General features: G+C 37.4%; 1 protein-coding gene across 1 annotated transcript in view; it reads right to left on the minus strand.

Annotated features, from left to right (window-relative positions):
• The window catches only part of mfsd14ba (major facilitator superfamily domain containing 14Ba), a gene marked incomplete at its 3' end in the record, with an annotated part of 31842 nt that extends 27607 nt beyond the window's left edge, over positions 1 to 4235 (minus strand). The window contains exon 1 of the mRNA XM_083983785.1: positions 4014 to 4235. Coding sequence (XP_083839911.1) covers positions 4014 to 4088 — 75 coding nt within the window. The 5' untranslated portion in view covers positions 4089 to 4235. The remainder of the gene's footprint in view (positions 1 to 4013) is intronic.
• Between the last annotated feature and the right edge of the window lie 10641 nt (positions 4236 to 14876).

Here is a 14876-nt window from a genome sequence, read left to right on the forward strand (position 1 = left end):
CCGGCTAACCGCCGCACCGCTCCAAATATGGCAAGTAAAATCCAACATGGCGCAGTTCAAACCCCCGTAGTAGCGGCACAAAACAGACTCCCCCAAACCAATGGGTGTCGTCACGGTGCTACGGCCATTCTGACTACAGTCTATGGGCCGGACGCCTGCATGGGAAAAATGTGTGAGCCAAAAGGTTTTGGTTTGGTCCCAGCATACAACCAAGATTACAAAATACAGCCTTTAAATGATTACACTCTACAACTACAACTGCCAAACTACAAACTAGAAAATAAAACCATTTTCTCACAGCTTAATATTTTGGTCAATTATACAGCAGTATTACATTAAATGAGTCTAAAATACCAGAGCCATAAAATATCTTGTTTTTGCTTTTATTTTTCCCTATTCTTTTCCTGCTTTATCCTCTCCTATTTAAAGGAGCAGTCTGTCTGCAGACTGGAAGAGACAGACTGCAATTTGGGAACATAAATGCAAGCTATCCAAATCAAACAGAACCACATGAAATGTCAAAATGAGATGATGAAAAATAAAGTTTTGAACTGTTTTCTCTATGATTTGATTTCATGAATGCCCATAAATAGAAACAATACAATAACATTATATAGTGGTAGATGACCAGACTGACACATTAATAGCTGTTTCTCTTCTTGCTGATGCTAAGTGAATATTGTGAATGCTGTGATACATTAATGCTTTATTTGTGATGACAGATTTGTTTTAATCAGTACAATCGCTCCAGGAAGGGTTATCAGCCATGTGTTGGTGCTCCTGTTTAGCCTGGCTCTCGCCAGACCCTTGTAGTTCCGCAAAGCTCCACCAGAGGCGCTACACTCAGCTTCACACAAGGGTCTGGACTCGAGGCCAATGCAAACTTCTTCCCCGGAGCAAAAAATAATGAACCAATCAGGATCGCCGGGCGGGACTTTCTGAGGTGTGATGTAGCGCTGAAGCGACTGTTTGAGTCAAACAACAATGGCGGCTCGCAGTGAGGAATCGTGCGTTGGCATTGATTCTGCTATTTCAACTGTTTTGTCGAATCTATCGAATATTAATTCTTTGAAAGATGAACAGAGAACGGTTTTGAAGGCATTTATTGGTGGCAAGGATGTTTTCGCTCTTCTTCCGATTGATTGAAGTAGCACGTCATTCAAGATAACGGACAAGTGGTTTATCCAATCACATACAAGATTTTTTTTACAAGGCCCCGCCTTCTGAAATGAATCGCCTATGGAGCAGTCCCAGACCCTTGTGTGGAGCTCAGCGTAGCTTTGCGGAACTACAAGGGTCTGGCGAGAGCCAGGCTAGCTCCTGTTAGCACTGGAGCTAAAAACAATACGGACATTTTCAGAGTTCCACGAGCCCCCCTCTATTCCACATGTTTGAAAGTCCCACACTGAAGACATCTTCATGTTCAGAATTAATGCTCTATTGAATGTCTGTGACTGGCTGGTGCCGATCAGCAGCACAGTCCTGAAAGGATCGTCGACAATGTTTGTTTTTTCTTGCTGTTATAAAACAGACGTACGCTGCTACAGCTGTGCAGCTCCACATCCACTGAGCTGTGGCTTTATCTTTTTTTTTTTTAAATATACGTTAAAAAAAAGTTGAAACATCATCACGTTGCACCCTCTTCTTCTTTGTTTAATGACATGAGTGGAGCGCCACAAACTGTTTCTCAAGGAGCTTCATTTCTAATATTTGACGACCTCATTTCGATGAGCATCTACTGACATCACCATCATGGATTCAGTTGCAAACAGAAATGCAGTTTTTATTTATATGTTCCAGTGTTTAATGACGACAAATGGCTCTTCTTCTTGATAAACTGTATGCTGCCATTTTTATAATAATAATAATAATAATAATAATAAATTGTATTTATAGAGCGCATTTTCACCTGAAGAACAAGTCTCAAAGCGCTTACAATAAAGATTAGAAAAAAAATAGAAAAGAAAAATAAAGTAGAAATAATATTTTTAAAAAAAATTTTTAAAGCAGGACTTTCCACTGTCACCTGCTGCCAAATTGCTAACATTACTCTTATTTAGTGGAAATCCAGTTCTGATTTGCCACTTGAAAACAGTGGCTGCACAGCACAACATTTATAGACTACTGTACGGGAATTGATTTCTGGAAAAACTGCCATTTAAGTGTGAAACATGTTATTGGGTCATCCCATGAAATCGGTAACTTTTGCCTCCCCAAGAAGTAATCAGTCATAAAATTATAATAACAACAAATGAATATGTAATTTAAAAATATATCATTACCATGTCTTCTCTCCTTACTATAACATCAAATTAAAGTCAATTAAATATAATTTTAAATAATTAAAATGACTTTTATGCTGATGAGGGTGAGGTTTTTGGCCTGTCCCTCACTGTTGTTGTTGTACATCAACATGACTTTTAATTTGTAAAATGTTGGCAAAATGTTAAAATGTTTACATTTACATATTGTTTTAAGTATGATCGTATTGTAAAACAGTGTTTTTGGTAATAATATATATTAATTATTATAAATATTTACCAATTTATCGCTGTCCCCTGATTTTATGTCAACCCTGTTACCCTAACCAAAAAACCCTAAAAAAAACAATGGTACATCCCAGATTTGACATGATTGACAGGAGTCCTGTCATCTATTACACTATTTACTGTAACGCCAACCCTGTTGTTGTCATTAATTTGATAAAAATGTAAAATAAAATGGACTTTCAACTGTTACCATTATAATTAAAACTATATAGACTATATATAGAAAATAATCTCAATAATCTCTAATTAGAAATACTGTATATATTGTAAAGTTTATGTCAGTAACAGGGTTGACAAGATTAGAAAAACATTAAAACTGTAATAAAATATGAAATTCCACAGCCTGAGATGGCACAACATCATTTCCTGTCATTTTAAACTTTCTTTGATCCCTGGCTACTTAAAAAATAGCAATTAATTATAGTTTAAATTTTAACTTTTCAAAGTTGAAAAGTTACCGATTTCATGGAATGACCCTATTGCATTAGACTACATGGTACAGTATATTATACAGATGCTCAATCTAGTATCAGAGGCATTTGTATTATGAGCATGAACTTTACAATTTACCCAGAAAATCATCACCATCATCAGGGTCAGGATCTGTTGGGCTGAAAACGCACGACACAAATACACATATGAGACAAAGGACATTATTTTCATGTTTGTTTTGGAATAAAGTAGAGTGGTGATGAAGCAGCCATGGAGGCTGTGGAGTGTTGAAGCTGCAGTCTGCCTGCCCTGAGCCTGTTACGTAACAGATAATGGCTCCATGACCACATCAGCATCCTCTCACTAAGCCGAGCTGCTGTCGTGGGGCCGTCGTGGGGCCGGCCCAGTGGCCCACGGTAAAGCCGCTCTGCTCTGCTCTGCTCTGCTCTGCCGTGGCTCCTGCACACTGCACACTCATCCACGCAGCAAACAAAGCCATTTTGTACCAGACCGGCTCAGTCAGTTCGGGCCCATTTTACCTCCACTCACTGACTCATTTATTCATTTATTTTACCGTCGGTGACATTTTATCAATTCAATGTTATCGCTGGTATAAAACAACAGACCCAATAGGAAACGTCAACAGACAGAATCAGCTGTGTGCACTTCCCCAGTGATGCTGTTGTGTCCTATGTTACAGTGAAAGTAGAAATGTCCGTTGATCCATAAGTCATGCGTTGTGTCATGATAACGTTACCCTGTTATGTCACCCACACACGCACGCAAACACGCACACTGAGCGTTTTCCCCCAATACAAAATACAGACTATATTAATATTATTTGATAATGAATCCTGAGAGACGACGGTCATTGAATGTAACAGAGCCCACACAGTTAAAGAATGAATGAACGAATGAACACACAACGGCCTGGATAACAGAGGCTGACAACAGCAGCGACAACAACAATCTGTGTATTTATATCATCTAATCAAACAGGAGTAAAATGGCGGGCTGTCCGTGTCCACCCACCGCGCCTCCGTCCTTCATGATGATCTTCTTGACCAGCACCACCCGGCCGGTGGCCGCCGCGGGCTCCGCCGGCATCTCTTCACACCTGCCGTGCTTCACGAAGCAGCCATGCCGCGTAGATATCCGCGGTTCTCCGACTTCTTCCAGGATGTCTCCTTGTTTAGCCCAGAATAGGCTAATACCGAGTGAAAGGATGAAAAACTAAATGTGCTCCGTGACGGATGTAAATCCACAACCTGTCCCCGCAGACTGTCCGTCAGGTCGTCGGTAGTTCGCAGCTCGCACGGTACGAACACTGACACCGTCAAGTTAGACTGAGTCGGCGGAGGACTTCCTGTTTCTTTTCACAACAAAATCGTCATTTGTGCTACGCCACGACGTCCCTGGACTGACATCAGACTCCGCATGTTTTTACCCATAGAGGATGTATTATATTATAGATCCATGGTTTTACCCAGCCAATCGTTATTTACACAGACAATATGGATATTAATATGAATTTAGGTGAACTAAGAGAAACCCCAGCACATTACCGCGGTAAAGTGCCGCTGTTTGCGAGTGAGTGGTAAAGTCAGCCGTTGATTTTCGTTGCGCCCGAACTAGAGTAGCTACGGTAGGCTGAGCAAACTGAAGGTCCTAAAAGATACATAAAGCCTACGTGCGTTTACTGGAGAAATGTGGAGGAAAAATCACATCCAAGATGATTATGTTATATATATTATATATTATTGGTTATATTTCACTGCCTTAATGTAGAGAGAAATCGGATTAAAACCACCCTCATGATTAACTCTATTTACATGTGCTCCTCATTTCTTTTGCATACTGTTCCTGGGGTCTTACTCTACTTCTGCTATCATTTTGGTGAGATTTTACTGTAGCAATTTGGAGAAAAATCAGATTAAAAATCCCACCCATAATGACTCAACTCCATTTACAGTATGCTGAACTTTGACCTTATGTAAAATAAATTCCTTCATACATGTGCTCCTCATTTCTTTTGCATATTGTTCCTGGAGTCTTACTCTACTTCTGGTATCATTTTGGTGAGATTTTACTGTATCAACTTGGAGAAAAATCAGATTAAAACCACCCTCATGATTAACTCTATTTACAGTATGCTGACCTTTGACCTTACCTCACTTCTTGTATCATTTTGGTGAGATTTTACTGTAGCAGCATTCTGTAAATGGAGTTTATTATAGGGGTCGTTTCAAAATTATTTTTCTCCAAATTTCTACAGTAAAATATTACCAAAATTGTACCAGAGGTAGAGTGAGACGTCAGGAACAATATGCAAAAAAAAAAATGAGGAACACACATATGAAGGAATTGATGTGAGGTAAGTTCAAAGGTCAGCATACTGTAAATGGCTTTTATTATAGGGGTGAATTTAAGGTGATTTTTCTCCACATTTCTACAGTAAAATGTTACCAAAATTGTACCAGAGGTAGAATGAGACGTCAGGAAGAATATGTAAAAAAATAAAAAATAAAAAATAAAAAGAGGAACACACATATGAAGGAATTGATGTGAGATAAGGTCAAAGGTCAGCATACTGTAAATTGCTTATATTATAGGGGTCGTTTAAAACAGATTTTTCTCCACATTTCTACAGTAAAATGTCACTGAAAGGTGATTTTTCTCCCCTTTACGGCAGTGAAATATAACTAAAAAGTTGACTCATCTTAGAGGTGATTTTTCTCCACATTTCTCCAGTAAAAGCACGTAGGCTTTATGTATCTTTTAGGACCTTCACTTTGCTCGAGAACCGTGCCTACCGTATTTACTCTAGCGCGCGCCCAACGAAAATCAAACAGCGATTCACTTTACCACTATCTCGCAAACAGCGGCTCACTTTACCGCGGTAGCACGAAGTGGACATACTAAGCCTTCTTGACTTCTGTGCGTGCGTCATTTCTCTAGTATTGCAGTGACCTGTTTCTTATTTTTTTCTTGGAAACTTTTTCTTTTACTCCTGTGTTTCTACTTGTGGCTCCACTAGCCTACATCAGTGTGGATCACAAGTCAACTTGTAGGCTAAATAATGTTGTTGTAAGTAATGTTGTGTTGTCACTAACCTGGCAGAGATCTTCTCTACCTATCGCAAACAGGAGTGGGGGAATGTATACAGATTCATGTTGTTTGTAGTTTTCTCAATCACTTTAACGCAATGCACAAATACATATTCAATTAACATAATTTATGTATTTATTTTGGTTTACCTGCAATCTGTATTGAATTTGGCCTGATTCTGTTTCATGAATCAACATTTAAAAGCAAGGAGTTATTTATGTAATCATTTAGGCTACATTTTTTTATTCCATAGTTCATATTATTTCTTGTGGTAAAATTAGGGTCTGGCTCCTGGACTTACCTTCTACAGGCTACTATGAATAAAGAATGTCTTATAAACAAACAAACAAACAAACAAACAAACAAACAAACAATAATTTAAATTCAGGTGTATAGCAGAGAAAAGTCCCATGTATATTTTTTTTCTTTAAAGGCAAAAACTAAACCCCTTAAAAGCATTCTAATTTCATAAGCTTTACAATTTAAACTGTGGCATACCATTTTTAGTTCTAAAATCATGCAGAGAAGTCAATTTATCAATTAAAGATTCCTTTAAATAACCACAAACAATAGCTTAGTCAAATAGCAATGGGTGTAGGTAGGGTTTGCGATTGATTTAGAAAACAGTTTAGAAATCAGTTTTTGCTTTGGTACATTTTGCACATTGAAATAGTCAATATAGTTTTCCCACTGTAACTTTTTTCTCTCTTTTAGCGCACATTTGACATTTATTGTGAAAGTCCAGTCAGCTATATCCTGTGTCGGTAGCAGGCTTCACTATTCACGCTGCACAACTGTACACGGAGCAAAACGCCAACAAAACAAACACAAAAAGGAACAATAATAATAATTAAAAATAAATAAATAAAAAGGTAAGCTTGGTTTGATGACTCTGATAACGACATTAAAGGGATAGTTCACCCAAAATTCAAATTTCACTCATTATCTACTCACCCTCATGTCGACTAAGGGCTGGGAGAAGTTTCAGAGTCCTCCGTGCCTTCTCGAGGTTACAGCGGGGCTCCGTGCAGCATATGGACATGCAGTGCTGCACGGAGCCCCGCTGTAACTCAGAGAAGCCACGGAGGACTCTGAAACTTCTCCCTAGTCGACATGAGGGTGAGTAGATAATGAGTGAAATTTGAATTTTGGGTGAACTATCCCTTTAACAAATAATTGACACATCGAACTGACAAGCACAGAGCTGCACCTGTTGGCCTGAAGGAGAGATTTGATGGATCAACAGCAACGTCAGACAGGAAATAAGATCTGGTTTTCACAATCAAAGCTCCCGATAAACTAAATGTACAAATGCATTTACAACCAGAATTGATATATTGATGTTATAATCACAAACCAGCTTTAAACGTGTACGTTATTATCTCCCATCGCTCCTGGGGAGTTTCCCATGGGCTTTTTATTAGATAGTCAAAATGTGTACTTTATTTTGAAAATAAAGCAGTATTCCTGTTCCTTGTTTCTCACGTGCCAGTAGCTGTGGTTGTATGTGTGTGTGTGTGTGTGTGTGTGTGTGTGTGTGTGTGTGTGTGTGTGTGTGTGTGTGTGTGAGAGAGAGAGAGAGAGAGAGAGAGAGAGAGCGAGAGAGTGAGAGTGAATAAAACATGAGTGGTGACCGTGGGAAACGTGACTGCCTTATATGTTATGTCATTTTCTTTTTCTTTATCTCTTGGGGTTACAAAGACAGACAGACATACAGACAGACAGATAGATAGATAGATAGATAGATAGATAGATAGATAGATAGATAGATAGATAGATAGATAGATAGATAGATAGATAGATAGATAGATAGATAGATACTGTAGATAGGACGCAACAGAACCAGTCTCCGGGTGTGGCCATGTCCTCCAACCAGAGAGGAGACAGAGGAGGAAGAGGAGGTGGGAGAAGAGAGCTACACAACATGAGCAGCAGTCAACATTCATTACCATGTTGTATGTTACAGAAATAACAGCTTTAAAAAAAAAAAAAAAAGATACCCATATATAGGCCTAGACCTAATGGCGGTATGAGTGCTGTTGGTTGTTTATTGTTATAACAGTCATGTTACCTAGGGAGAGACCTTGGCATCACAGTTAACCATCACCACATAGGATGCATGCAGTACAATGCATAAAAAGAAACACCCTGCATAACATTTCATCTGTTTGTTCATACTCATCTCATTTTACCAGTGTCACCAAAATCATATGTTCTTCACCCCCACTGTCCCTGGGTCTGAAGCGGAGCAACTGCAGAATAGTGGGCCAGAGTTCTTCACAAGATGTCCTCAAGTCATGAGCGAACTATGGAAACGGATGATTGGGACTGTTCCCATTGAATGGCCAATTATGAAGCATTAATGTGGAAGAGAAGGTGCTCTTCACTGTGGCTGCATGCATTGACAATGGGACAGTACTATTGTTTCTTTCTTCAAATAAAAAGACTGACCCTGTGTTGGCAATTCTACCTGTACCCATAGTGTTCAGAGTGAAATACAGTTACATTTAGAGCACTTGTAATCCAGATTTGGTCATCTTGAAAATATTGTGTCTGGATCAGAGTCAGTTCAGCTTTGCTTTGAAAAACTGTGACAAATTAGGATGGATTACATGATCCTGGATGGCAAAACAATGGATTCCAAAATCCAGATCATTGTGATCCAGATTAAACCTTTTGAACAACTGAGCCCATGCAGGTGATTAAAGGGGTGAACTACCAATGAAGGATGGCCATCTCCTGTACAGAGGAGGCACTGCAGCTGGCAGAGCTGCAACACAACAATGCTACACAGTTTCAAACACAACCTGTCTCATAATGCAGTAATAAGCAACATGGATCACATGGAATAGAGAGTAAATGCTGGATATTTCACTTTAGAGAAATGACTTCCATTGATTTCATGTATAAGAGTGTATGCTGTGTATCCAGGTAGTTATATAAAGACTTGAGTGTCTCTCAAGTGTGCGAAGCATGACTGACAAATGTCATTCATTGATAATAAAGTTCAATCAATGTAAGGTTCATCTGAAGACAATTATTTATCATTTATCTCTTGGCCCCATCAGTGGGAATAACAGTAGGAACATGTGTATTAGCCTTTGTGGGATTTGATAACTTTAGTTGGAGACTCCATGTGCAGTGCAGATGTAATGAGATGATCATAAATAACTAACGAAACAGTAATAATGAAATGAGTCTACTTCCCTTGGCTGAGGTGTTACACAGTCTGATAGCTGTAGGATGCTGCTTCTTATGTTACATGTATCTCAACAACTCAGACTCCTGTTATCACAGACCAGTCTGGTAGATCACTTTTGAGTTTTCTCACTTACAAACACGCCACAGAGCAGAGACCTCTGGTGTGTTTGAGGCGTTGCTAGGTAACGGTGTTCCTGCAGAGAAAAGTGTATGTTACCTGTAAGCTGAGGCGTAGACGACAGCTGTTGGACTGTGAGCTGAGATGACTCATCCATGGCTCAGTGCAGCTTCAACAGAACCACGATAACCAAGAGAGATATCCTGAGTGACAAACCTCAGCAGGTAGGTTTCATCTGGATGATGCTCCTTTTATGATGGAAAACTGGAAAACATCCACCAAGACCACACAGCTGTTTCAGTGCAGAGAGAATATAATGATTCTTATGCTGATATATCATTTTGGTCTGTCCAGTTGCTCTGTCCATGTCGTGTTATTTTAAGTGTCTTAACTGTTGTTTCTTTTTTTTTTAACTCTTTGTTAGAGGTTTATATATCCTCTGGATATTGTGTGTCTTCATCAGCAACACTGGTAGAAAACATGTTGATTCAAGTGAGAAGCTGCAAACAGCAATAGGACCTGCTGGCATTGTTCAGCCCATATGAGACTGTGGTAAAGCCAGCTTCCTCTGTGAAGAGCACAGCAAAGCTAGTCCCCATTTTTGTTTTGTTATGTGAGCATGTAAAAGGCATATGGTGAAAACTAATTTCAAAATAAAAGCAACCAAAAAATCTATCTATCTATCTATCTATCTATCTATCTATCTATCTATCTATCTATCTATCTATCTATCTATCTATCTATCTATCTATCTATCTATCTATCTATCTATCTATCTGTAGTAATTAGAGGTAAAACAGCATGAAATTTTCACAAATTTGACCCAGTCAACACAAGTGGTCAGCATCACTCACACTTGCACCTGCACAATTTGTAAAAGTGATTCTGTGAAACTGGTTGTGAAATGAAATTTTGTAACGGTAACACTTTACACTAAGGTACACAAAATTAGAGTAGTTAATGAGTAACTAATGAAGAACTAATGAGGAACTAATGAGTAGTTAGTGAGGAACTAAGCTACACAAAATTACAGTAGTTACTGAGGAACTAAGCTACACAAAATTACAGTAGTTACTGAGGAACTACTGATTAATTAACTATTAGTTAATGGTCAGTTCTTCAGGAACCCCTGATCAAATTTCAGAGGAGTAGTTATTGAGGAACTAATGAGTAGTTAGTTAGGGAAATGAGATACACAAAATTACAGTAGTTACTGAGGAACTAATGATTAACTAACTATTAGTTAATGGTCAGTTCTTCAGGAACCCCTGATCAAATTTCCGAGGAGTAGTTAATGAGGAACTAATGAGGAACTATTAATGATCAGTTCTTCATTAACTCATGATATAATTTCATAGAAAGTTAATCACAACTTGATGATTAGCGAACTAGTTACTTCATCAGTACAGAATCATTACTCAATAAAATGTCCAGTAGTTAACCTTTATGACCTAAAGTGACACATAATGAGTGGTTTTTCATTTCTTCATCTTCATCTTTACATTAGTAGTTCCTTAAAAAAATCACAGACAGCAGGATTCTTTAGAAGATTTTATTCATTAATTTCAGACCACATACACATCAATATGACCATCCATGTTGCCTTCGAAATAAATATGATAGTTTGTCACATGTTTGGTAGGCTAAATGAATGTATCATGGGGCTGTGTAGTACTGTATACTGATCACACCGTGGTTCACAGTAAAGTTGTTTGAGGTGCACAAAATTTAGAGTAGTTATTTACTATGAAACAAATTTGGAATGAATGAGGAACTCACTATTAGTTAATGGTGAGTTATTCAGTAACTCCTAATCAAATTACTGAGGAACTAACTATTACTTAATCATTAGTTACCCTTTTTGTGTACCTTAAGGTAAAGTGAGACATCAAAATGAGTAGGTAATGAGTACTGAATCATTACTTAGTCATTAGTTACCCTTTTTGTGTACCTTATAGTAAAGTGAGAAATCAAATTGAGTAGGTAATGAGTACTGAATCATTACTTAGTCATTAGTTACCCTTTTTGTGTACCTTATAGTAAAGTGAGAAATCAAATTGAGTAGGTAATGAGTACTGAATCATTAGTTACCCTTTTTGTGTACCTTATAGTAAAGTGAGACATCAAAATGACTAGGTAATGAGTACTGAATCATTACTGAATCATTAGTTACTCTTTTTGTGCACCTTATAGTAAAGTGAGACATCAAAATGAGTAGGTAATAAGTACTGAATCATTACTGAATCATTAGTTACTATTTTTGTGTAAGGTACACAAACATTACAGTAGTTACTGATGAACTAATGAGGAACCAAAATAATCATTTGCCTCCATGTGCACCAAAATGACATAGAATGTAAAACAACAACAAAAACCTTTGTAACTTACTTGCTTAAAAAAAGTCATGTCTTTTATTTTGGAAACAAGATCTTCAATTCCGGTGGCTCACCTGTGCAGCTTTACTGTGAGGAGCAGTGAATTCATTTGACGACGATGAGAGAAGTAATGGACAGAGCAAGGAAGAGCAGAAGCTCCCATCTCAACTATATCAGAGACGTTCTATATCTCGAGGATGAGGATGTGACTGTACAGTATAAGTACATTTTAATGGTATCTCTCTCTTTTTTTTATATATATATACAAATTCGGTAAGATTGCTCCTCAAATTTACTGTAAGATAACTTTGTCCAAAGTGAATTTAGCCCTCTAAAACCGACCGTAGTTTGGTTAACCGAACGTTACATTGATGCTACGCTTGCACATGTTTTACAAAACATTAAATAACTTATGAACCGTTTATGATAGAGACGAGCTGTGAACAGCATCTGAATCGGGGGGGTTATCCGCTTTCCGAGGGTCCTTGAATGGTGCCTCTACGACAACACGTGACACTGGAAGAGAAGCTAAACCGAGCATAGCATTGATGCTGAGGTTGCACATTTTTGTCAATATTTAATAACTTATGAACCGTATATGATAGAGACGAGTTGTGAACAGCATCTGAATCACTGGATTTTTTGAATGGTGCACCTATGACAACAAGGGACGATATGCGTCATGTAACCACATGGTAAGGGAACAGAGCTAAACCGAGCTAGCATCAATGCAACACTTTAGCATACTTTCATAGAGGCACCATTGAAGGACCCTCGGAAAGCAAAGAATCCCGCGATTCAGATGCAGTTAACAGGTTATTTAATGTTTTGTACAACGTGTGCAAGTGTAGCATCAATGCTACATTCTGTTAACCGACCATAGCATCGATGCTGGGTCATTATCAAAATACGGTGAAAAACATGTCCCTGCACTTTCCAGACACACAAATGCTTGAAAATTTAAAATGATCATCCACATTAAACCAAAATTATGTAATTTAAAACCATTTTAAATGATGATGATAATTTCAGTTTATATATTTACTGTTTTGTTTTATTTTTTTCAGTTTTAATTTCCTTTGTACCTAAAAAAACACTTGTCCCACTGCCATGGTTCAACGCTATTGGACAGTGTAAAAATATTTCCTCTTTTTTGTTTAAAAAAAAAAAAAGTGGTCAATAATGAGCAAACACTGGGCTTAATATATGAATAAAATTAAATCTAAATTGGCTGTTTAATAATAAAAATATTTTTAAAAGAATTCTGTCCTTCGATTTGGTGTCATTGGTGTTACTGGTATCACAGACCATTATTTTGAAAGGTTAAGTATATGTAAGAGAACTCCCAAGGTCAGAAAGAGGAAGAAGAAAAAGAGCCATTTAAGACAATACATTGTGAGTGTCTCTTTCATGAGTAAAAAGTAAGATATTTCCAATTAAAATGTCATTTTTCAATGTGGTTCTTTTTTTGTGTCATTGGTGTTACTTTGATTTGCGCTATAATGAAATATTTTTATGGAAAAAAAACAGTTTAATAAGTATAATTTATAGATTTTAAGGTGCTAACTCATGCTGGCTTTGAGCTAGCTTGGACAGTATTTTGTGTAATTAGCCTTTTATAGATATTTGTCATTGGTGTTACTGTCATTGGTGTTACCATGTGGTAACACCAATGACAGAAAACTCAATACGTTTGATAGATGAAAAAAAAAGAAAAATATTATAGTTGTCCATTATAGTTGGTAACATGGTCAACATGCTAATAAATAGTTCCCACTAAATTAAATTTGTGAAAACTGAATTAAAATTTTTTGCTTTTTTGACTCGGAAAATCACCGTATTTTGATAATGACCCTGCTATGCTAGGTCACTTTGGAGAAAGTTAGCATAGTAAAATTTGAGGAGTCATCTTACACATCTTCCAAAAAAAAAAAAAAAAGACAGATACCATTAAAATATCACTGTACGGTCACACCCTCATCCTCGAGATATCGTCGAAATGGGATTTTCCTTCTTTTGCTTTTCCCTGCATGGTCCATTGCTTCTCTTGTGGCATGGTCGATTGCTTCTCTTGTGCCAAGTGAATTCACTGCTCCTCACAGTAAAGATGCACAGGAAATGATGATCTCGTTTCCAAAATAAAAGACAAATGACACTTTGTAAATGACCTTTATGATAAGAACATTACTTCATTTGTTGTTTTTATGTTTATTTATTTAGTTTCTGAACATTAGTCAAGGTCAGGGCTTTATTTCTTATATATTAAGCCGACGTTATATTCAGTGCTTTTATTTTGAAAGCGTCTCGCCGAGACCTCATAAACTTCCGGTGCTACGGATTTTACCGGCAGTGTGTCTGCACTCTGCAAGGCCAGAGTGTCTTCAATGCTAAAAGTGTGCCTAACTTACATGAAACGCCCTAGCACCTGGCTAATAAGGGGCACAAGGTTTGTTTTTGTTACCTTTTCATGTTATATTTATGTCCGGCTCGAGTTTGGTCGCCGTTGATAGTCTCATGTATGTATGGAACATGTTGTGGTTAGCGGTAGCTATTAGCATTGGCCAGCTCGGCTTAGTTAGCTTAGCTTAGCTCCATCTCACTTCAATACATTGAAGTGAGATAAAGCTAAGCTAACTCGTTGATTGTTTTATTAATGCAACAGGACTGTTTTGTCTGTTTGATGTGAGGTCTGGTAAGGTTAAAAACAGTTTATTGGATTAAAAACAAACGGTTAAAAATATTTATTTCATGGTAATACAGCACTCCATTTGGATATTGTCTTTTGATTAAATAGATAAAAAGGGAGTCAACTTACATTGAGCATGTTTTTATTTCCTTTACCCTGTTTTTAACATTTTTAACTCTTCCTTCTACCCTGTTTTTAACTCTACTTTCCCTACCTTGTTTTAACAATTGTAGCACTTTGAGATCGTGCCGATGAAAAGTGCATTACAAATTAAATTTATTATTATTATTATTATTATGATTGTTTATGTGATAAAAGCAGTTAAAAATAATTTCATTTATGTAAAAGGAAAGGTAACTGTATTTTATTTTCTTCTCATAGCTCTTACGGTGTGTCTGCAACTGAAT

The sequence above is a fragment of the Trachurus trachurus genome (genome assembly GCF_905171665.1).
Source record: "Trachurus trachurus genome assembly, chromosome: 12".
Taxonomy (NCBI): Eukaryota; Metazoa; Chordata; class Actinopteri; order Carangiformes; family Carangidae; genus Trachurus; species Trachurus trachurus.